Genomic DNA, 22,381 nt, shown 5'->3' with positions numbered 1-22,381 from the left:
ACATTAAAAACAGCATCTGGCTTTTAATACTGAGTGAAGTCAAGCCCATAGAAACATGGGGATTCTCACCCACTGCTGGTGAGGATGCACACCATTCCAACCACTCTGAGCCAGTGCATAAACCTCAGTGAAGCTCAAGGTGCTCTTATACTGCCCCGGTATGCACCCTACAGAAACTCTGCAAACGTGAGCAAGCAAGGAGATACGTGCAAGACTCTTTGCTGCAACCCTGTCTATAATATCAAAAAATGAGAAACCACTGAATTCATAAAAACTGCAGAACAGATATTTGCACAATGGCATCATTGTACAACAGAATACTATACACCAGTGAACATGAACAGATGCTATTATACATAGCAACCGCGATAAATCTCACCAGCAAAGGTTGAAGGAAAGAAGCAAGTTGCATCTTGAAGAGTTAGATAGCTATGCACCCATGTTCACAGCAGCATTATTCACAATCATCGAAAGGGGGAAACAACCCAAGTGTCCAATGACAAATGAATGGATAAACAAAGTGTGGTCTATACACAATGGAATATTATCCAGCCTTAAAAAGGAAAGAAATTCTGCAATATGCTACATTGGATGACCCTTGAAGACATGGTGCCCAGTGAAATAAGCCAGCTACAAAAGGGCAGACACTGTATGATCCCACTTATGTGGGGTCCCTAGAGCAGTCATATTCAGAGACAGAAAGTAGTGTGGGGTTGCCAGGGGCTGGGCATGGGAGGAATGGGGGGCTGGTGTTTAATGGGGACAGAGTTTTGTGATGTCCTGGAGATGGATGGTGATGATGTTTGCACAACAATGTGAATGTACTTTGTGCCACTGAACTGGACACTTAAAAATGGCTAAGACGGTGGATTTTAAGTCTTTACCGCAATTAAAAGATTTTTAAAAGCAAGTTGCAGATTACATCACATACCTGAAGCTTAAAAACATGTAAAAACAGCCTTTTTGTTAGCAAAGTTCTAAAAATGTGCATGAGAAAAATACAGATGGAATGGGGTGGTGGTGGCGGAGTGCTACTTAGGTTTAGCTCTGGGGGACTGGGGGAGGCCTAGGATTTGAGGGAGGTCCACAGGGGCAGCCCACTGCCTTGCAAGAGTTTATTTGTGAAGCCAGGCAATGGGTATACTACTCTGCATTCTTTGCACCTGCTTCTTGAACGAGAGTCCCCTGAGGTCTGCTGGGCTCCGGCGACTGGGGGGAGGGTTCTGTGTCTTCCCGCGATGGCCCCCTGGCCAAAGCTGAAGGGTTCCCAGGGCCACCATCTACCCTGGCGGAATGCAGAAGTGCCCTATGAACATTCTTTCATTCTCACGTTGAAATAAGCAGCTCTGCTCCTCCCCCAGCCTCAGCCTCTGGCAGAGCTCCAGGATTATTTTACATTAATTTAAGATCCCTAATGAAGAATAATTAACAGCTTCAAGGGAGCCTGGCACACCCTGTGTTTAGAAGTGGTTAATTATGCATTGTCTGCAAAACATCCTTTTCATACTCTTAAGTTTTGGGTCGCTGTTTTAAACAACGGAATATGGCATCAGGAAAAAAGCCAAGTGGTTCTGTTTGCAAAGCCTTCCTGAGGGTGGATCTGTTTGGGCAAGGACAGCCACCATTCCCTACATCCCTACTAAGTGCGGCACGTTGAGTGCTCTCCTGGAGTTGCCCCTGTCAATCCCCACAGGAGCCAGGAGACATGGGCTAGCACCTGTCCCACATTGTACAGGGGCAGGCTTGGAGGGAAAGTGAGTTTCTGAGCACTCTGCCAGGATTAGGTCTGACCAGAAAGCCAGGTTCTTGTCTCCCTGACTGATGTGTCACTGTTATTTATGGTCACTCACTGGGGATGGAAAGAGGGCTGATCCAGCCCTGAGCATATCATTTGCTGGGATGCACAGTTGGATTCCTTAGCTGGCAGTGAGTGGCCTCCATGGCCAGACCAGCTGGTAAAATCCTGATGGGCCCACTGACAAGCCATGTGACTTTGGGCAAACTACTCCTCCTTCCTGTGCCTCAGTGTCTCCTCAGTGGGGGAAATGGGATAACCACACCCTTCATGTGTTTGGGTTGCTGCAGAATTGGGGCTTGGAGTGGGACCTCACGTGCAGCAGGTGCTCAGTGAGCCTCAGCATTATAGTCATCTAGTCTGCCTTCCTTTCTAGGCTTGTCCCTTTGCATGTACCCTACACTTCAGCCTCACCTCTGTCCATTTCTGAACCATGCCAGGCTCGGTCCTACTTATGTTTGTTTAAGCCGTGCTCTCCACCCTTCCCTGTCTGGAAAAATCCCACTCCTACAACCAGCTCAGATGCCACCTCCTGAAGGAAGACTTCTTTGATTTCTCCCAGACAGCCTCCCTCATGCTACTGGAAGCTTTGTGCCACCTCTATCTCTCATCTTTAATTTTCATGACTTGGAAGTGGGTCTCTTTCCCCTTGGAGGCTGGGAGCTCCTTGAGGACTATGCCCCAGTTGTCTCTGGGCTGCAGTATTGGCTTGGAAAAAAGAGCCCCACCTGTGAATATGAACTTCCCAAGGTGGGAAGGGGGGGGTCGGGCCTAGGGGGCCTTCACCAGCTCCCCTGGAGGCTGAACCAGGTCGTGCTCCCCTGGGGGGTAGGCAGCTCTCAGCTTGTCACCCCCTCCCTACATTTTCATGGGGTCCTCACTGTGTGCAGCACAAAGCCCAGCCCCCGGTCCCTGGCACCCCATCTTAGCTCCAAGGTCTTTTGCTACCACCTGAAAACACTGCCCTTTTAAAGCTTCTGGGTTTTTTTTTTTTTTCCCCACATGCTTTTCCCTTTGCCTGGAACACCCGCCTTCTCCTTCTTAGTCCTGCCAACTTCTCCAGACACTTTATTGCCCGTTCAGCTGTCACCTCCTCTGTGAAGGCCCCACACCATGTTCCTCCATAGATGCTCTGACCATGACTGCTACCTTTTCCACCTGAGCCCTTGTGGAGGCAGGGCTGTGCCTCAGGCATCCAACCGGCTCCAAGCCCCGGTGTGCCACCTGGCCTCAAGCTGTGGAGCACTCGAGAGGTTGTCTGAGAACGAGAGAGACCTGGGTCCAAATCCTGTGGCTCCACGGACCTGGCTGCCTGCCCTTCAGTCAGCTCACCTGCTTGGAGTGGGGCTTAGTGCCTTATTGCAGTAGGGGTGAGGATTAACGATCTTGTGAAGTGCCCCACCCTCTCTCATCACTACCAACCAGAATATGCCAGGTGCCCCAAGGCTCTAACAACAACCCCCCCAGGGTGAGGGTGAAGGCTCCACCACCACCTGCACAGGGTGGAGATCCCACCTGGTGTGGCCTTGGGCTCAGAAGTGGCGGTGCTAATCAGATGCAGGACGGGCCTCTTTCCCTGGCACCCACCCAAGAGTAGGGACTTCCTTTCTGAGGCTGCCGTGAGACCCTCAGTGCCCGCCCCCTTCGGAGAAAGCCCCTGGAAGAGAAAAGAAAAGCTCCCATACTTTCCCAGAGCTGCTTGCATATTAATAGCGGTGGACTTCACAGAGTGTGAAATCGGGAAAAACGAATTCCCTCAGAATAGCTGGTATTCTAACTCCCTCCTCCCAGATCCTTCATTACGTGCCATTGAAGGCAACCATGGGGGTGGCCCACAAGGCCCTCTCTGCTGGCCCAGGCCCCCGTGGTTGTGGGCCAAGGTGTGTGTGCAGGCACAACACACGTGCAGAGGATATGGTCAGGTTTGTTAAACATTCGGGCTCGTGGAGTCTGCCGCCTGCACCGTTTCAGGAAGCAGTCCCCAAATGCCACTATTATCAGTTCCAGATACCAAAAGATGGGTAAGCTGGGGCTCAGAGAGGGAAAGCAACGTGTCCAAAGTCCCACAGCAAGGGAAGGGACGTGAACTCTGAACTCTGGTCTCCTGACCTCCAGACCGGGGATCTCCCATTCAGCTTCCCCCAGTAGCTATCAGATAATTCCTGCTTGGGATGCAGGCAGTCACACCTGTTAATCACATGAGTTGCCTATTAGGTCGGAGGGAATGTACTGTGGCAGGGCCAGGCTGCCCTCCTGTGGGGTCACCTCTGCCCAGGATCAAGTCCACTCCAGGGCCGATCCCAGCAGCAAGAAACAATGAAACACAGCATTGGGCCACAGAACACTCCAGGGTGACCACTTCTTTGCAGAAAGCCTACCAGTTTCAGGGCTGGAGGGAGAGGAGGGTACAATTAAGCTGAGTTGCAAAGTGACCCATGGCAAACGCCACTGCCATTCTCTGCCAATGGCGGGGACCCTGGGCTGACCTGAGGAGACTCCGCAGTCGGAAAGCTGGGATGTGGGGGGTACTTCATCTCACAGCTCATTGCCCTAAGGTGGAGGTCCTCCCTGGAGGGTCCACATACCTTTTATAGACTCCATGCAGCGGCTGCAGACACAGGAACTGCCAGTAATCCAGGCAAAAGGCCTTGAACTTGAGCATTTTCACCTTTCAGTCTCCAGCCAGGCCCCTGTCGCTCCTTCACCGAGACTCAGACGGGGTTGAGGGGGGAGTCGGGGGCCTGGCCACTCCGGTCCACCCTGGTCCCGCCGCGGCTCCCACTCACATGGCCTGGCCCTGCCCAGCCGGCTTCTAGAGCACACGCCTCCAATACAAAGAGCAGCGCGCACAAAAGCCTAGCAACTCGTTGGTGCGCTCACCCGGGCAGTCTCAGACTGCTGCTGTCTCTGATGGCTGGTTCTTCTTGGGGTTCCCTTGGGGGTCCCCAGGGCAAACCAAAGCAGCCCCGGCTGTGCCCAGTCGCAGGGGCCCCTGGCCCATCATCCTGGGGAGCCTAGATGCTGGGGATCCTGGTGGCGGCTCTGTGAGTCCCTTCTTCCGACCCGGCCCCTGGACACTCGGTGGCCTCACCCGCACCTGGCCGGGCAGTTGCCTGCTGCCTGCCGCCTGGCTGGCCCAGGGTGGCTCGGGCCCCAAAGACCCCGATGCAAGGCAAGGAGGGGGAGAAATGACAGGCAAACGCTGACCTGGAGACCCGATCAATTACGTTTGGCAGAATCCCGGTCCGGCCCGTGTGAGCGAGAACTCCCCACATAGCCACATGGTGTGGGTGGGAGCCGCTTGGCTCAGAAAGGCAGGCGGAGAAAGACTGACACGGCCCCAGCGGTTGCCCAGGCAACGGGGACACATTGATAAAATCTAAAATGGAACCTCGATGACAGCTGCTCATTGGCTGCCAGGAGGGGACTCCTGTCGCTATTGCTAGCGAGGGAGGGGGGAGAAGGGTGGCTGGGCCAGGGGCCGAAGCCAGCCAGGGGCTGCTGAGCAGGAACAAGCAGGGCCACGGGCAGAGTGGGTGGCTCTGTGGCCCCGGGACCCAGCAGTCACAGGAGCAGAACCACCGGGCCTGGCCTCTCTCCCCATCCCTGCCAGTGGGTCCTGCTTCTGCTCTGACTGCTCTAGGGATCATTCCCTGCGCCTGCCACAGGGACCTTAACATGTCACTCCTGCCCCCACCCTCATGTGGCCCCACGCTGCTCTCAGAATAAAGGCCAAACTCCTGACTGAGAGACTGGCTCCTGCTGACTGGCTGACCTCTCTGAGGCCCGCAGACACCTGGGCCCCCTTCATGTCCCCTAATACATCACACCCTTCAGGTCTTCACATGCAGTGCTCTCTGCCCCCTCCTCTGGGGCAGTGACTCCTCATCCACCAGATATCACCTCAAACACCTCCTCTGAGCCTCCTTCACTCCGCACCCTGTCTGATTTGCTCCCTGGACGTGCCATCCTCTGAAATGATCCCGTTTATTTGTTTACTGCCGCTCCGTTTACGAGCATCTCCTGGGCATCTCCCAGACAGGGCCCCTGCGTCTCTCTCACCCATCCCCCGGCTCAGCCCCATGCCGGGCCCACCGTGGGCACCCAGTCATCATTAGTGGAAGGAACGAAGGATCTTGGGTAGCAGAATAGAAGGGTCTTAGGCCATGAAACGCCCTCCTACGCACAGCATGCTCACCCCTCTGCTACTTCAGGTCTCTGAACATCAATTACAGGGTGGTGGTCCTGTAATTGGGAACGTACAGGGTGGTGGGCATTCTTATGACCCTCCCCAGCTCGAAGATGAGGGAGCAGAGGCTCAGAAAATACTCTGTGCCCATGTATGAAGGGTGACATCCAGGTGACACCAGCCTCAGATGGGAGCTGGTGCTGGGCAAGGCTCCCAGGCTCCTGAAGGCTAGGTGAGGAACCAGGGGCCCAATCCCAGCCCCGTGCTCTGACAAAGCCAAGAAACAAAGTCACCTGCCCCAGGAGGGAATTTTCTGTAACTGGCAAACATAATGCTTCTAGAGCAGTGGTTCTCAATCAGGGGCTCTTTTGCTGCTGCCCTGTTCCTCACCAGGGAACATGCTGCAATGTCTGGAGGAGTCTGGGGTTGCCACACTGGGGAGGGGTGTGCTACTGGCATCTAGTGGTGTTTAGATGCTGCTAAACATCCTATAATGCGCAGCAGGATGGCGCCCACAATAAAGAATGATCCCTCCCCAAACGTTAGGAATGGTGGAGCAGAGAAACCCTGCCCCGGAGAGTACCACCCCCCGCCCCCCGCCGGAAATATCCCATCATGGACAGTTCTAACTGCAAGGGCATCCGAAACGGCTCAGTCCAAGGCTTTTCTTGTACAAACAGGGAGTGTGAGGCCCAGCGAGGGGAAAGGGCACACCCAGCATCATTAGTATGGACCCAGGAAGCCCTACACGGTCCGGCACCGGGGAGAGACAAGCCGTTGGGTAAGTGAAAATGTGAAATGAGAACAGGCTGATAACTGCGGGGCAGATGGGGAAGGAGGGTGACAGCGGCCATCTGCCAAGGGTGAGGAGCCTGTCAGCCAAGGTAGCACAGGCCCCACAGAGCCACGCCCCCTCCCCCCCCCCTCCCCCTCCCCAGGACATCAGCTTCCCTCTCACGCCTGCCTGTGGCAGAGGAAGCCGGCTGTGCCTTTGAAAGGAGGCAATTGCTGGCTGGGACCTTTGTTTCTGAATTCCCAAGCTGTGAATGGGGCCTCCAGAACCTCCGTGGGATGGGGCCGGGAAGAATGGCGCCTCCTCCACTGGGGCCCGAGAGCCAGGTTTCCCTGAGGCTCCCACCACACTGCCTGCGCCGCACAAAGAGGGCTCGGAGGCCAGGTGCTGGTGAGGCAGGGTCAGGGGGGCCCTTGGTCCCAGCCTGGGTCTGGCACCAATGTTCCTCTGGCCTCTGCATCTCAGTTTTCCTCCTCTGTGAAATGAGAACATTGAGCCTGGCTCTGCCTGTGTCCCAAGGCTGCTGTGAGAAGCAGCAGTCAGGATCACAGGGATGGGGCAGACCCAGGTCAGCACCTGCCTCTTTTCTGGTCCTCAAATGGACCAAGTACATTCCACCTCAGGACCTTTGCACTGGCCATCCCCAGCACCTGGATGCTCTTTCTCCTGGCTCACCTTCACTTTCCTCCTGGTCTCTGGCTAAACGGCACCACCTCACAGAGGCCTTCCCTGACCACCCTTCTCTCCCTCTCTATCCCCTTTACTCTGATTTATTTTTCTTCATAGCATTTACCACCACCTGACACAGTACATTAACACCTGTTTCCTCTGTTTGTTGCCTGTCCCCCACCTGACACAACAGCTCAACAAAAACAGCAGCCCCGTTTGCTGTGATATCATAGGCACCTGACACCCATAGGTACTCAGGAAACAGGGCTGGGTGGCGGAGGGGGAAAGGGCACAGCTGAGGGGTCCTGCTGTCTGCTCTGACCCCTGGCTTCATCCTCTAGGGCTGTGAAGGCACTGGGGCACTGGCTTCGAGGTCAAGTGTGACCAGCCTTAAGGGGTGGTCGTTGCTCTAGCCATCCCCTGACCATGACCACTGCCTGGTCTGGTGAGAGCTGGGTCCGAGTCAAAGCTGAGGGGGCAGAGGACATGTGACAGCCCCTCCCCAAACCCTAGATACTCCGGGACAAAAGCTCCATCACCCTCCCTTCGTTCTAGAGCCTTCCCCGCCTGGCCCTGAGCAGAGTGCTGACTAGGGGCTGGCAGTGGATAAAGCGGGTGGAGCCATGCTGCTGTCGGAGATGTGGGTGGCTTTCAGAGAAGCTAGGGGCTCGGCTGTGTTACAGGAGTCTCATGAACCTCTCACCCCAGGCTCAGCCTGTACTGCTGAGACACTGCACAGATGCCCACACACCTGCCCAGCACCCCAGGCCAGCCAGGCAGGGAGGTCCGGCTGTGAGCATGTGTGAACAGCGTAGCCATGCATGTGTGTGAGCCCGTGCAGAGGAGGGATGGAGCTTGGGTCTGACTGCATACAGAATGGAGTTCTGGGTGCAGCATGTGTGTGATTGTGCCAGCGCTGCACCAGGAGCTGTGGGTATGATGAGGTGCGTCCACAGGGGTGAGGAGCGTACTGTGACATTGGGTAGTGTTCCCAGCAGGATCTGGGTTCCAATCCCAGCTCTGCTCACCAGCTGAGAATCCTAAACAAGTGACTTCTGTCACTGGGCTAATATTAGTTTAGTGCGGTTGTGAGGAAGTGGGATACTTCGGCTTTCGTCACACATGCACACTCCTGCCAGTGTCACGTGTGGCTGTGGCCATGGAGTGTCCCCATACAGCATTATCTGAGTGTGTGAGCAGCTCTCCAGCCTCCAGCAGGGCTGCCAGCACCACGATGGCTCAAGGGAGCAGTCCCCATAAGGCCACCCCTCTGCCTTCCTCAGAGCCTCAGGCAGCCCTAGGGTTTCAGAGCTGGTAGGCAACGACCACCCCACCACAGCGGAGCATCTACAGCTCTTGCCCTCAGCGCAGGGGCCCAGGCCCCCACAGAGTCTCCAGGGCTGGGGCCCACAGCCCCGTGGGCCTCCTTTCAGGCTCCCCAGCAGGACTCGGCATGGCCCGACCGTCTGCCTCACCTCTCTTGGCTCTGCGTGCCAGGCCGCATCCACCCTTGCGCATCCTCACCAAGTATGGCCTTCCCTGGCAGCAGCCCATCTCCCACTCCTCACAAGGGACCAGCCAATTTCTAGTCAACGAGGCCCAGTCCCCTCTTCTCTGACTCACGCTGCTACACCGGACACAGCACCCCATGCCAACAGCACTCCAGGACCAGTGGCCTGTGTCTTGTCTTTTGTGCCCCTGGCCTGTGAGCAGTGATCTGCTGGCTTCCCATCCAGGGGACCTTCTTCCGTGCCTCGGTCTCCAGTCCTTTCTTGTAAAGTTAGAGAATGCCTTTTTTTCTGAAGACACGTTATAGAAACGTCAAGATACAGAACACACATGAAGGCAGAGACCCTCAGACACCTCCCACCCTCGCCCCCCGGGTTCCCATCAACTACAATCAGAAAACCAGCAGAAAGTATCAGCCTTGCCCTTGGGCTGCTGCCTCGTTGTCATGGGAACTGGGGGCCGCAGGCTGGCCCTCTGAGGGACCACCAGCCTTGGCTCTCACAGGAACCATTAGCTGAGCCCTAGTCCTCGGGGGACCATTCCTCCCTGGACTGGTTCTCAGGGAATGTGTCAGGGGTACCTCTGGTGCCTGGGGGTAGTTTTCGGGTTAAACGGGGAAACTAGCTTCCCCGTGATGCCCCTTGGGCAGATCCTTGGTGCCGATGGGGAGTGAGGGGCCCAGAGTGGAGAGAGCAACAGTACCTGTAGTGGTCAGTGGACAGGCTGCTTCCACTCTCCAGGGAGCTCCTGAGGTGGCAAAAGTGAGACAGGGTTACTGACGATCCACACGCAATGAAGGCTCCCAGGGGCCATGCGAGCTCAGACCACACTGGGTGGTCCCAGGACAGGTCCTGGAGTAGGCGAGCAGCCCTGGGAAAAGTGTTTGGCCCCCACATGCAAGAAACCATGTGCTTCTTTCCCTCTGACAGGTCAGATGAGAAGCTGCCCCGTCTCTACTCCATATGCCAGCTTGGAGAGCTCAGTTACAGCATCAAGTTCGGCTGCTCCCTATTCACTGGGGAAACCAAGGCCCCAGGTCCCACAGGGAGGCTCCCAGCCTGAGGCTCTTTATAGTCAGAGACCCAGATGGGGCTGGGCCTGCCAGCTTGCAGCCCTGCCCACTGGCCCTCCTGCCACTGACAGACCCTTCCCATGCACAAACTGGCCCCTACCTCCTCACTCTCCTCTCATCCCACCCCCACCTCCAACCATCCTGCTACCTCGCTGTTCCTGCAACATGCCCATCACACTCTTGCCCCAGGGCCTTTGCACTTGTTCCCTTTACCTAGGATGCTCGCCCCCCATCACCACATTTGACACCCACTTTCCAGCTCAGAGGGCCGTGTGTGTCCTGGTCATGTTGGCCCCACGGAGGAGACTAGTCGACCCCATCACCTGCTATAAACGGTGGGTCAGAGGTGGTGAGTGCAGGTGAGTGAGGTCAGAGGAGGGGAGGGAGCCCTGCCTGAGGTCCCTCAGTGGCCTGAGAGGCAGCCTCTTACCCTCCTTGTGGCTGAGGATACTGAGGCTCAGAGCGATGAAGCACCACGGGCAGCGTCTACCTCTGAGAGGCTGGGCTGGGACTGGGACTCAGGTATGTCTGGCCTGGGACCACCATGCTCCATCATAGGCACCTGATGCCTCGGAGTCCTTGTAGACCCCAGGCCAGCCTCATGAACTCCAGAGCCCCTGCCCGAGACTTGATGCCCAGCTCTGGACTGGGACCCAGAACTAGCCCAACCTGGGATCAGACCTGTCTCCACCCTCACTCACCATGGGTTTGGTACAAGTCCTTTCACCCTTCTGTGCCTCAGTTTCCACATTTGTAAAAAGGGAATAAGTAAATAGCTCAAGAGGGGAAATAATGGATTTGAAATGACTGCAGAGAAACATGAACCTCTGTTTGTTCTACATGCTGGCATGGCCAGGGTCCCAGGCCTTTGGGGCTTTGGGGTGTGCCTTTCACGACTCCGTGGCCTGGCTTCCCCAGCGCCTCCTGTCCCTGCCCTCCTGGGGAGCAGCTGCTATGACACTGGACACAAACCTGGAGGCAGTGTCCCTGGACCACACCTCTCCTCCCACATCCTTCTGTCTTTCCTCATAGGATGCCACCTCTCCCCACGGAGGCTTCCTCTGCACACCTCCCCCCACCGATGCCTCAGAAGGCTGGGGCCCCTCCTTCCCATGGGCCTGTGCTTGGCATTTGGGCTTTGGCATTCTAAGCCAACGCTCTGCACTTGCCATGGGTCATCTGAGCTTCAGCCTCAGTTTACCTACTTGCCCTTGGCACATCCCTTTCCACATCCCCTTCCACCATCCCCACACTGACCTGCAATTCTGGCCCAGCGAAAGCATTGCTGGTTGGCTGGGTCCTTTACTCAGCAGATTGGATTCCCCAGAACCGAGCCCTGCCCCTGCCCCAGGCCCCCCCTTCTTCTCTAACCCCGGCTGCAGAGGCTACAGACAAGCTTCCTTCTCCCCTGGAGCCAGAGCCCACCCCAGGGCCATGCACCGTGGGCTCAGCAGCCTGTGTCAACGAGGCCTCACCAAAGCTCAACAAGAAAAGAGGACATAAGGGTGGTATCAGGATTCCCTCCAGTCACCATCCCAGACTGTTCACTGTCCTGTGCCTGCTCTGGTGGGCGATAGCTTTCCCCAGGTGGACAGAGGGTGGGGGTGGCAAGGCAGGCCTTACCTCCCCACCATGGCAGGACCCATTCTGGGAGTGGTGAGGAGCTCCTGCCTTCAGGAAGCCCCTAGTCCAGACAAGGGGAGCCAGCACTGAGCTCCTCTCACCCCAACAACTGGTCCCTCAGATGCAGATGTGTATGTGAGCACATACCAGTATGATGTGACAGGGACTCAGCAAAGTGATGCCAAGGTTCTCAGAGCCCACTCTTCCCAGGCTCAGAGCTGCCTGACACAAGCAAAGGGATTCAGCTCCCTCGCTCTGGTCCTGCTCTGACTACATCATGAGAACATCTGATGAATGGCAACATCTGGCCAGCCGCAGAGAGCCCACCTAGGGCTAGGTGCTTTTCCCATGTACTTCCTCATCTAGCCCTCATAAAACCCTCATGAGGCACAAGGAAACCCTCAGGGGCCCCCTGCACCTGGGACACCCGTTCCCTGCCTCTTTATCCTGCAGCAAACTCCTATTCATCCTACAAAACCTGCTCTAATATCAACCCCTCAGTAGGACCTTCTTTGCTGGCCCTGATCTCCCAAGCGGATTGCTTTCTTCCTTCCTTCCTTGTTCTCTCTCCCACTTCCCTAATAACAGCAAGTCTATCTGGAGCAGCTCCTATGTGCTGGGAAGCTCTGCTGTTGACACTTCCCAGGTATCGGCTCACGAAGTCCTCACTGGAGCCCAGGTGCCACCATCCTGTGACACACAGGTCCAAGATGTCACAGGGGCCACAATATTTTCCAGCCAGATAGTATTGTCACTGAAGATGCGGACTGCAGGTTGAACACGACCTGCCCCCACAGAGCTGAGGGGCCTTCACAGTCACACAGGGCTGACCTGGCATGCTGTGGTCCAGCCAGTCTGCCTGGGCTCTCCACTCCTCCCCACCCACGTCTCTGCCCGTCCCCAGGATCCGCTTGGCAGTCCTCCTCCTGGCATCTCACTGACCCTCCAATGGCCCAGCTAGGACTGGTTCTAAGGGGAGGGCCATGTGCCCTGCTGGGTCCATGCATCTTCGGAGCCACAGACTGAGGCCCGTTCTGCTCACCACTGGCCACTGCTCCACCCGGCTGCCAACAGGAGAGGCTCAGGCCAGACCAGGCGAGGCCCAGCATGAGGGTGCTTGGAGAACACAAGGGGCCGCCTGGCTGAGCATGCCCACATTCAGAACTGACCGCCTGAGCTCCCACCACCTTGGGGGTAACAGAAACCCTAAGCCTTGGCCTCCTCTTCTGGAGCAACAGGTGGCAGTAACAGCTCCACCTCACATGGATAATGAGAGGACAGTGAGAAAACCAACAGCACTTTGTCAACCAGAAGGTGCCGGTGGCTGCATATACGAGATACTCACACAGTTATTATCATACATGTAATAGTGTATATTGAGCTGTTAGGCCTTATACATTAAACTATGAGTTCTAGAGCCAAGGGGGCCAGGGGTAAAATACTAGCTTTGCCATATGCTAGCTGTGGGACCTAGGGCAAGTTAATGTGCCTCGATTGAAGTGCCCTCAACTATAGTGTTTCGGGAAGAGTCAATTGGTTTACACATTGAAAGCACTTAGAACTCCAGGCCGGGAGTCCGCATTCCATAAATGCCAATTAACACTGGTATAGACAGGATTCAAAAGATCTGTACGTTACTTAATATACCTCATAAGTATATAACACGCGTGATCTAGGCTATATTACCAACAGTCAGTAAGTAAAACATTAATGTGTCACATTAACACTAATTCTATATTAATAGACATTTGTTTTATTCACCTGTATAAAAGCCTCGTTTTATAGGTGGGGAATCTGAGAGGTAGCTTGTTCAGTGCCACTAGTCTTACTCCACGACTGGGCTGCTTTATGTCCCCCTGTCCTGGGGTCATGGGCCAGGCTTATGGACACAGGGCTCTCAGTGAGCAGGCAGGGCTCCAGTTTGGGCACAGGGGATAAATACCCCATCCTGGCCACCCGGCACCAGGTGGCTACCCTGGGACAGTCCTTTCTCTGAACAGTCCTGCTCCTAGTCCTACTTTACTGGGCTCCTGGGGAGGCCACTTCCTTTTCTTTCAGAACAAACTGGCCGTCCTAGTCCTGTCTAGCATAGCTTCTAAATGGCACCCAAGCATTTATACAAAGTCTTGAAACAGGAAAAGCTGCTCTGTGCTGGAACAAGTCAGGAGAGGGGCCCCCCACAACCAGCAGGACCACAAGAGGACTCCCGGGGGGCTGGGTCATATGGGCTTTTGGGGCCTTGGTGCTGATACACACGAATGTGTTGTTTGTGACAATTTACATTAAAAAATCTGTATGGTTCAGCACTAGCCTGAAGCAGCAGGAAAAACCCAGAGCTTGGGCTGGTTGTAGCTAGGGGCCATGCCCTGCCCACACCCTACAGTAGTTGTGTGGCCTCGGGAAAACCCATTCCCCTCAGCTGGATGAGGAAGCGGCCAGTGTTTCTATTCCTGGCTCTACACCAGGCACGGCGCTTTTAAGAAGACTGACGTACTGATGCCAGGTCTCAGACCGGACCAGTTAAGGCCTCTAACCTCCAGGGCCTCATGCCTGCACCACGGGTGTTTTGTTTGGTTACATTCTTTACTTTGAAATAACCAGAGAGTCACAGGAAGCTGTAAAATACAATGTACTGGGAGGTCCCACGAACTCCCTACCCTAGCCTCCTCCGGTGAGAACATCTTACATGACATCAGGACGCCGTCCAGCCTGACATGGGCAGTACCACCCACCACGGTTATTGTGACTTCACCAGCGAGACAAGCACATGCATCCATGTGTGTGTGTACACATGTGCACGCATGCATGTCTCCATGTCATTTTAACACACACGTAGCTTGCTGTAACTCCCACCATGCTCAATGACACAACCATGCCATCACCAGGTCCTGTGCTGCCCCCACAGCCAGGTCTGCCTCTCCTCCCCAGACCCCTGCTGCAACCACCGTCCATTCCCCGTCTCCAGAATTTTGCCATTTCAAGAACGCTATACACACGGAATCGTACAATGTGTAACTTTTGAAGACTGGCTATTCTCACTCAGTGTGATTCCCTGGAGGTTCACCCCAGTTGCTGAGTGTCTCTTTACTTCCTTTGGATGGCTGCAGTGTGATACGTACTCCATGGAATGGACGCAACCCGGTTCGTCCACTCACGCACTGAAGGGCATCTGGGTCGTGTCCAGTCTGGGGGCCCTTATGAATAGAACCACTACAATACAGGATTTTGTGTGAACCTAAGTCTTCAGTTCTCTATAATAAACACTCAAGAATGCAACAGCTGGGGTGCACGGTGAGCATATACTTACTTTGAAAGGAAACCACCAAACAGTCTTCCAGAGTGGCCAGACTGCCTTAGGTTCCCAGCAGCAATGTAGGAGTGATCCAGTTTCTTTGCACCCTTGCCAGCGTTTCGTGCTGCTGCCACGAGTTTTTATTTTAGCCGCTGTCCTAGCTATGCAGTGAGTTCTCATGGTTTGAGTTTGCATTTCATGGACGGCTCATGACGTTGACCATTGTTTTATGCATTTGTCTGCCATCTGCGTATCCTCTCTGTTAACATGTCTGTTCACGAGCACCTTCATTTTTTAAAAGCTCTCCAGATAGGTTTAATATGCAACCAGATAGGACCTTCTAAACAGGGAGAATTTAAAAAGAACCTGGTCGCTGCTGTAAGAATCCTGGGCAGCCTATGCTTTCTGGAAGGGATACTTGGAGGGCTTTATGGCGGGGTCCAGGCTGCCGCAGGTGGCTCTGAGCTACTGTGTCTCAGGCCCGAGGGAAGACCTTATCTGTTCCTGAGAAGGAACAGGGAGAAAACAGAGTAGAGAGACAGAGGACATGTGCGGGGACCCCTGTCTGGGAGCCCCTCACCCCAGGGAGTCTGCTCAAAGCCCACAGGAGCTTCTACCAGTGGGCTTGTCTGCAGAAAGCAGCAGGTGGCTAAGCCCATGTGTGGGTGAGGGCATGACCCAGGAGCAAACTTGAGGCCAGGCAGCTTCAGACTGTCACAGGCCCCGGAAGGGACATATCTGTGGAATTTACATCAATCTCCATAGGGGTAGGGGAGGCTGCACCCCTCCCTTTTATACTGTCCCTCCCTCTCGGTCATTAAATAAGCAATATATGGTCATTGCCTCAACCGTAGGAATAACAGGAGAGTACAACAAGGAAATAAAATGCCAACTCTCTAGTATTTGAGAATAGTTTCTGGCTGGGCCCTCCTCTAAATGTGTGCCCGTGACTGGGCGTTTATATGTTTTTTGGTTACACAAAAACACGGTCTGTTCTATAAAATGCTCCCACCCCAATCCCCCGCCACCTCACTCTGCACTTCTCTTGAGTGTGTTTTTAGGTCTCAAATATTCCTTCACATCACCCTTTGGAAAGTTGCCTGGAACCCCGTGGGTTCCTCACCGCCCCAGATGGGTGCTGGGTCCACCTCTCCTCTCCTGGTAAACAAGGCTGCGGGATCGTCCCATCAATACTGTCTCTGTGCACGGGCTGGGGTGTTCCTCTAGGACCCATTCCTGGGATTTCTGGCTCACAGGGAAGGAATGTTTTTCTGTGTCTGGGTACACACGGATGCTGACCCAAGAGGCTGATCAACACACTCCTAGCAGCAGTGACGGCGAGAGTTTGGCCATTCTCGGGGCTGCGGAAGTCTCTCTGGGGCAGAGCCTCCTCTCTCTGGGTGTGTGGAAGCAGAGACACAGAGAGGGTGCAAGGTAGGCCTGGGACTGGACCCCACGCGCCCCTCTTCCCTGTGCCAGGCTACCCTGTCGTCTCATCCCCTCATCCCTAAGGCTTTATGCCCTATGTCACACGGTGGTGGTCACAGACCCACTGGGGTTCCCAGTTCTGGTCTCATGAGCTAAGTGACTCTGCCTCAGCTTCTGCTTCCTCATCCATGATACGGGGCTGATTTTCTGCCTCTGGGGCCGTAGTGAGGCTCCAGGAGCTGACAGACTGAAGGTGCCTTGTAAACCAGACAGATGTGAGGTGTTGCCCTGCTGGCTCACGCCCAGCCATCCTGCCCAGTCCCCCACACCCCTCCCCGGGCCTCCCTCTGAAAAGACCACAGAGGGTCCTGTCCATCCCCCCTTGGCCTTCCTGTCCTGGTGCTGGGCCCCAGACAGCCCTGCCCACCGGCCTGAGGCCCCACCACCCAGCGGCACAGTGAGACGATTCTCCTCAGGTTGGCCTGCATGCCCCTCTATCCTGCCAGGCAGCTTTGCCCAGAAACTCAGCCGGATTCTGGAAAAGTCCCTGCTGGCGGGGAGGGGACGGGCATGGGGCTATGTCTCTGTGCAACCTCACCTCACCACCCTCCCCCACCCCGGACAGAGGTGTGGAGAGAGAGATTGGGGCGACCAGGCAGGGAACCTGGTAAGACCTGGAGTGCATTTAGTCCCTCTCTGGGTCTCAGTGTCTCTATCTGCACCATGAGAGGGTTTGTCTTTGGGGGTGGGGTCTCAGGCCACATAGGGGCAGTGATTCATTCATCCAACCGGCTAACCACACAGCCCCCACTTTGGGCCAGGCTGACTCATGACAGCCTCACAGTCAGCCTGAAACCCGAGATGTTCATATTCCCATTTCAAAATGAGAAAACAGAGGCTTCCAGACGCGATCAGAGGCAGAGCACAGGGCAATACAGAGTAAGACAGACATATCACTGTCCGAGTGGAGGAGGGGGCAGATGAGAAGGGTGGTAAGCATGCACATAAAGTCACTTGGTCCAGTAAGGAAAGTAGAAGCAGGTGTATGAGACAAGGGAGGGGGTACCCTCGGACACCAGCCAAGAAAAGCCCCTAGGAAGCAGTGACCCCCGAGCCCAGGTCGAACGCTGGCTCAGGAGGACAAGGCTCCATGGAAGGAGAGGAGCCAGGGAAAGGCCTGCGGTGGGAGCCAGCCCAGCACGGTCAGGATGAGGATCCTTCTTGCGGAACAGGGGGCCAGGCCAGGCATCTGCTGCAGGAAGGAAGCCTGGCTAGGGGAGGGACGCCATCTGAGACCCCCACCACCACCACTCCAGCGTCCCAGCTGCTTCTGCACCCAGAAGGGTCCCCCCAGGGATTCTCTTCATAAGGTAGACACATCAGCAGAAGGTGTCTACAGGTCCAGGCAGCTGGCTCGGGCACATCCAGTCTTTCCTAGCTGGGGGACTGGACTGAAGCCTCCAGGCCTTGGAACCTGGCCCAGACTGCCCCAGGGCCTGTGACCCTGACAGGCTGCTGTGTCCTGTCATTCCCAGGCCCCAGTTTGCTGATGGGCAGGGAGCGGAGAGGCTCCTCTGTCCAGCAAAGGGCAGGAGGGAAGTGGTGTATTGCAACCCTCCCAATGTGGACTCCTGGCCCTGCCAGAACCATCAGGCACCACCCCATCTCTAGCCAACGCACTGGGATCCCTTGGCCTTTTTGGAGGGTTCTTCCTGGGTTTTCAGCCTCACCCCTACCGGGTATCAGGATTCAGGTAGTGCTAACAAGGTCTCATTGAATCCTCAAGCCTGTGAGCAGCTGGAGTTTCTTAGCCCATTTTACAGATGAGGAAACTGAGGCTCAGAGGGCTGACAGCTGCCTGAGGCCTGAGGCCTCACCCAGACCCTGATCTGGGTCACTAAGGCTCTGGTCCCCAGCAGTGCCCTGGGCAGCTGACCCCCAGCCAGAGGAACTTTCTGGCCCCGCCCCACCTGAGGGTGGAAGATTTGCTGAGCCACATGTTCCCTGAGGGTGTCTTTCTCTTGCAGGGCTGGAGGTGGGCTGTGGAGGTTGGGGAGGAACCTTGGATAACCGGAAAATAAGCCAATTCACCCCAAATTCAACAACTTACACATTTAAAAAATTTAACTTTTACATAATCAATACATTCTCATGGTTCAAACATAAATAGAAAAGATATCAAGTTTAGGGATCCCTGGGTGGCGCAGCGGTTTGGCGCCTGCCTTTGGCCCAGGGCGCGATCCTGGAGACCCGGGATCGAGTCCCACATCGGGCTCCCGGTGCATGGAGCCTGCTTCTCCCTCTGCCTGTGTCTCTGCTTCTCTCTCTCTCTCTCTGTGACTATCATAAATTTAAAAAAAAAATTAAAAAAAAAAGATATCAAGTTTAAAGTCTCCCCCCACCCACTGCACTGCTGCACATCCACCAAGGCTCTCCCGTGCCCCCCGGGGAGTCCCCATCGTCAGTCAGTTTCTCGGGCATCCTCATGGAATGTCTTTATGCGAACATGCACAGACACGTGCGAGCAGAGCTGTAGGTATTCCATGTGTACTTGCGCCTTACACAGGGGTCTTATCCTGGATATACCGCCCCTGCTCCTCTCCTGATGGTACTTTCTGGAGCTGAGGAGTCCCTCCCCAAGCCACCTCAGTCTGCAGACTGAGCCAAGGGAAGGGGGCAGGTCTCCAGGTATAGGGGTGAAGGGTGAAACTCTGCCGTGGTAGGGGCATGCTGGGGGGTCCTCCCCGACCCATGCCCCCTGGCCCTGGAGCAGTGGGGTGGGCACACCACACGGCTCCTGGATGCAGTGTGGGCCCCAAGCCAAGGATCTCAGTCGACACTGTGTCCCTTTCCTTACCTGACATGGGGCCCACTGAACAGCACCCCGGCTCACAGACACACTCTCAGACCTACACTCTTACCATCACACAATCATGTGCATGTGCACACACACATACACACACACACACGACTGCATCTGTGCAAGTATGAAGATCCTCCCAGCCAGCAGCTGGGAGTACCCTGGGCGGAGGGGGTCTCAGGGCACCAAGCACGGGGTCACATGGCGAGCAAGTCAGCTGGGATGTGACCCTGCTACTCACAGCTTTGTGTCCTGGAAACTCTGCCTCCAGGCTCCCTTCAACGAAAGCAGGGAACCAGGACAAAGGGTGATGAACAGCTCAGATTCTACCTGCAAGCTCTTTTCATGTAGCTTTGCCACTCCTTCCTGCAAATGGGGTGCGTTGATTCGTTTCAGTTATATGAAAGTTAAAAACAACAAAGAACACTTCCAGAACCTACCACAAGCCAGGCCCTGGGCTAGGTGTTTCATTGTAAACTCATGGGGAAACCGAGGCTCAGAGTTGCCAGTTAACAATGGAGCCACTGTGTGTCGAGTGCCTGAGTGCCCTCTGAGTGCCGGGCACTGGGCATGTGGCTTCTGTCCTTCCAAACACCCCGGGGGCAGGTACTATTATCACCCCCATCTTGCAGAACAGCCAGCTAGGTGCAGAGAGGGGAAGGGGCTGGTTCCAATCACGTGGGAAGAGTAGGCAGTGGGGTGCTGTTATTGACTTCAGGGCCGACTAGACTGGAGAGTGGGTGGGGTAGAAGGGAGAGAAAGGGTCAGGTCTGCACAGCTGACAAGGGGCTCCAGCCCACAGCAGCGGGAGACAGACCCCAGCTCTGTATGGGGGACAGTTTCTCAAGGGCTGCAGGGGGCCCTGAAGCCTTAGGGAGCTGGGTCTGCAGGCAGAGCTCTTGGGCACTCCCAGCCCTTGGATCCAAGGGAGTGGTGGTCTCTGGATATAAGGGGAGCCCTAACCTCTACCCTTCATTCACCAGAGGGAGGAGCTGGAGAGGAAAGGAGCTCAGCGGGAAGGCCACAGTGTGGTGGTGCCTATTTCCGCCTATTTCCTATTTCTGGGAGGCAGGAAGCCATCTCAGCATGCTCTGTTCCCCACATGTCTGGTCTTTGCTCGGGACCCAGAGCACTTTCTGGGCAGATGGCTGTAGCCGAGGCTGAAGGCCTTGGGTGTCCTTGGCCTACGGGGCGGGCTGGTGGGCTGCAGGAGCGGCAGGTGGAGTCTGTCCTTGGCCAGCTGGGCAGGGCTGAGCCCTGGGGTGCAGAGCTGAGTGGGTGGATGGAGGGGCAGGTGAGAGTGGCAGTCTCTCCCAGCCCCTGACTACCCCCCCTATCCAGCCTACAGAAGAGCCAGCTGGGTGCTCCCCCAGCACCTCCTGGCTGCCCCACAGGCATCTCTGTATCAGCAGCCCCTATACTGGAGGCCCATCTTGGTGACAGCACTGCCACCCACCCAGACCCCAAGCCTGACCCCTGCGGACAGTAGTCTGTGACATCTTTGATGCCTCTCTCTTCCTCCCTGCCCCCCAGCTTCAGGCTGACCCTCAGTGGGCCCTCTGCTCTGTCAACCCCTTGGCCTCCCCACTAGACCCCCTCCAGCCTTTCTCATCATGCCTGCCCCATCCAGCCCAGGCCTGGCATGGGGATGCCCTTTGGACAGTGCTTTCTGGATGAAAGAAAGAGAAACAGAAAACAAACTTCAGGCTGAGGGAGACAGTGTAGGATGTCCTTCCCGTACCTGACCAACACAGGGCTGCTCTGCACCAGGCTCTGGCCTGTCATGAAGGCCTGGCTCAAGGGCCACCTCCTTGGCACAGCACCCCAGGGTATCTGGCCCCTCAGTCTGTACAGAGATAGTGACAGAGCACAGAAAGGTGCGGGGTGTGGCTGGAGGGACGGAGCAGGGCCTGGACTGGAGGTCTTATGATCTGATATGCAGGCGATGTCAGTGAGACAGATGTGGTCCTAGGAGAGGGGGTGAGCAGTCCTGCTGTCCCCAAGCCGAGTCACACCCTGGCTTTCCACTGATGAGCTGAGTGACCCTGGGAAGAGCCCTGCCCTCTTGGGGCCCATGTCCCCATTTAGACCTGGGGCTGCCGGGCAGGGACACCTGAGGCCTGATGATGACAGGCTCAGGGCATGTCTGAGGAGTAAGGACAGGACGGAGGCAAGGGAAAGCTGCTGGAGGGGAGGGTGCCTTGCATGTCAGAGCAATAGCCGCTCTGCCCGTGGGGTTCTGGGGTTGGCAGATCCTCACCCCCAGGCTCCAAGAGGAAGCAGTAGCCCTGAGAACAGGAGGCAGGGCACCCAGAGAACCCAGGCTTGATCTAGGGAACACAGCAGCTGAGCCCAGGACCCAGACCTGGACCACCCCTCTAGCCCACCGGGACCTTGAGATGAGCTATGCACCTCCTGGAGTCTCAAGCTCCTCTTCCAAGGAAGGGCCTCCAAGCCCTGCTCTGCCTCCGGGGTGGTTCTGAGCCTCACAGGAACCTCCTAGTGAGTGCTCTATAAACTGGGAAGTGCTGTAGACAAACGTATGGTGCTGTTCATTCCAGTTGCTGAATCCCAGGCCAGCCGAGGCCCTCACCCTTGCTCAACAATTGCTGTCGCCTGAGAACCCCTGCGTGCTGTCTGTAGTCCTCCCTGTGAATCCTCACCCTGGCCTCAGACTGCCTGCCCCCAGAGCCCTTGCTCTGCCTCTCTTCTATGCTGCTCCTCCCCCGGGACTCAAAGCACAGACAGGATTTCCCCGCTTGAGGTGCTGGTAAAAAAGACATGAGGTGCTTCTGAAACAGATGCTTTTTTTGGAAGCACACAATGCCCTAGGCAGCTTTAAAATTTTTGTTGTTGTTGTTTAATATATACTACTGGGAAAAGAGTAAAGACCAAATGGTAAGAAAAATGGTTTTTGTTTCTAGGCCCCAGTTGGCTAAGAAAGAGGGAGGTGGAAGGTCAGCTTGTCCTGAGCATCGGGTGGGGTGGGGGTGGGGGGCCCTGGAGATTTATGCAGATACACCCAGCTGTAAACCCTGTCTTTCCAGGCGCACAGTCTCTGGACTCAGGTCAGTGACGCCAGGCTCTACACTGAGGCCACAGCCAGCTGCCTGGGTGAAGGCCTGCCTCCCCGGTGCCTCGCTGTGGCTTC

General features: G+C 55.7%; 1 protein-coding gene across 4 annotated transcripts in view; it reads right to left on the bottom strand.

The window, feature by feature from the left end:
• Nucleotides 1-22,381, bottom strand: part of IQSEC1 (IQ motif and Sec7 domain ArfGEF 1) — a 377,994-nt gene that overhangs the window by 134,115 nt on the left and 221,498 nt on the right. For all 4 annotated transcript variants that reach the window (XM_041761602.1, XM_041761608.1, XM_041761610.1 and 1 more), the window contains exon 3: nucleotides 9,658-9,702. In XM_041761602.1, coding sequence (XP_041617536.1) covers nucleotides 9,658-9,702 — 45 coding nt within the window. The remainder of the gene's footprint in view (nucleotides 1-9,657; nucleotides 9,703-22,381) is intronic.

Source organism: Vulpes lagopus, chromosome 7, assembly GCF_018345385.1.
Source record: "Vulpes lagopus strain Blue_001 chromosome 7, ASM1834538v1, whole genome shotgun sequence".
Lineage (NCBI taxonomy): Eukaryota > Metazoa > Chordata > Mammalia > Carnivora > Canidae > Vulpes > Vulpes lagopus.
Note: the sequence above shows the minus strand (reverse complement) of the source record. Positions and strands in the feature narration are given on the sequence as shown.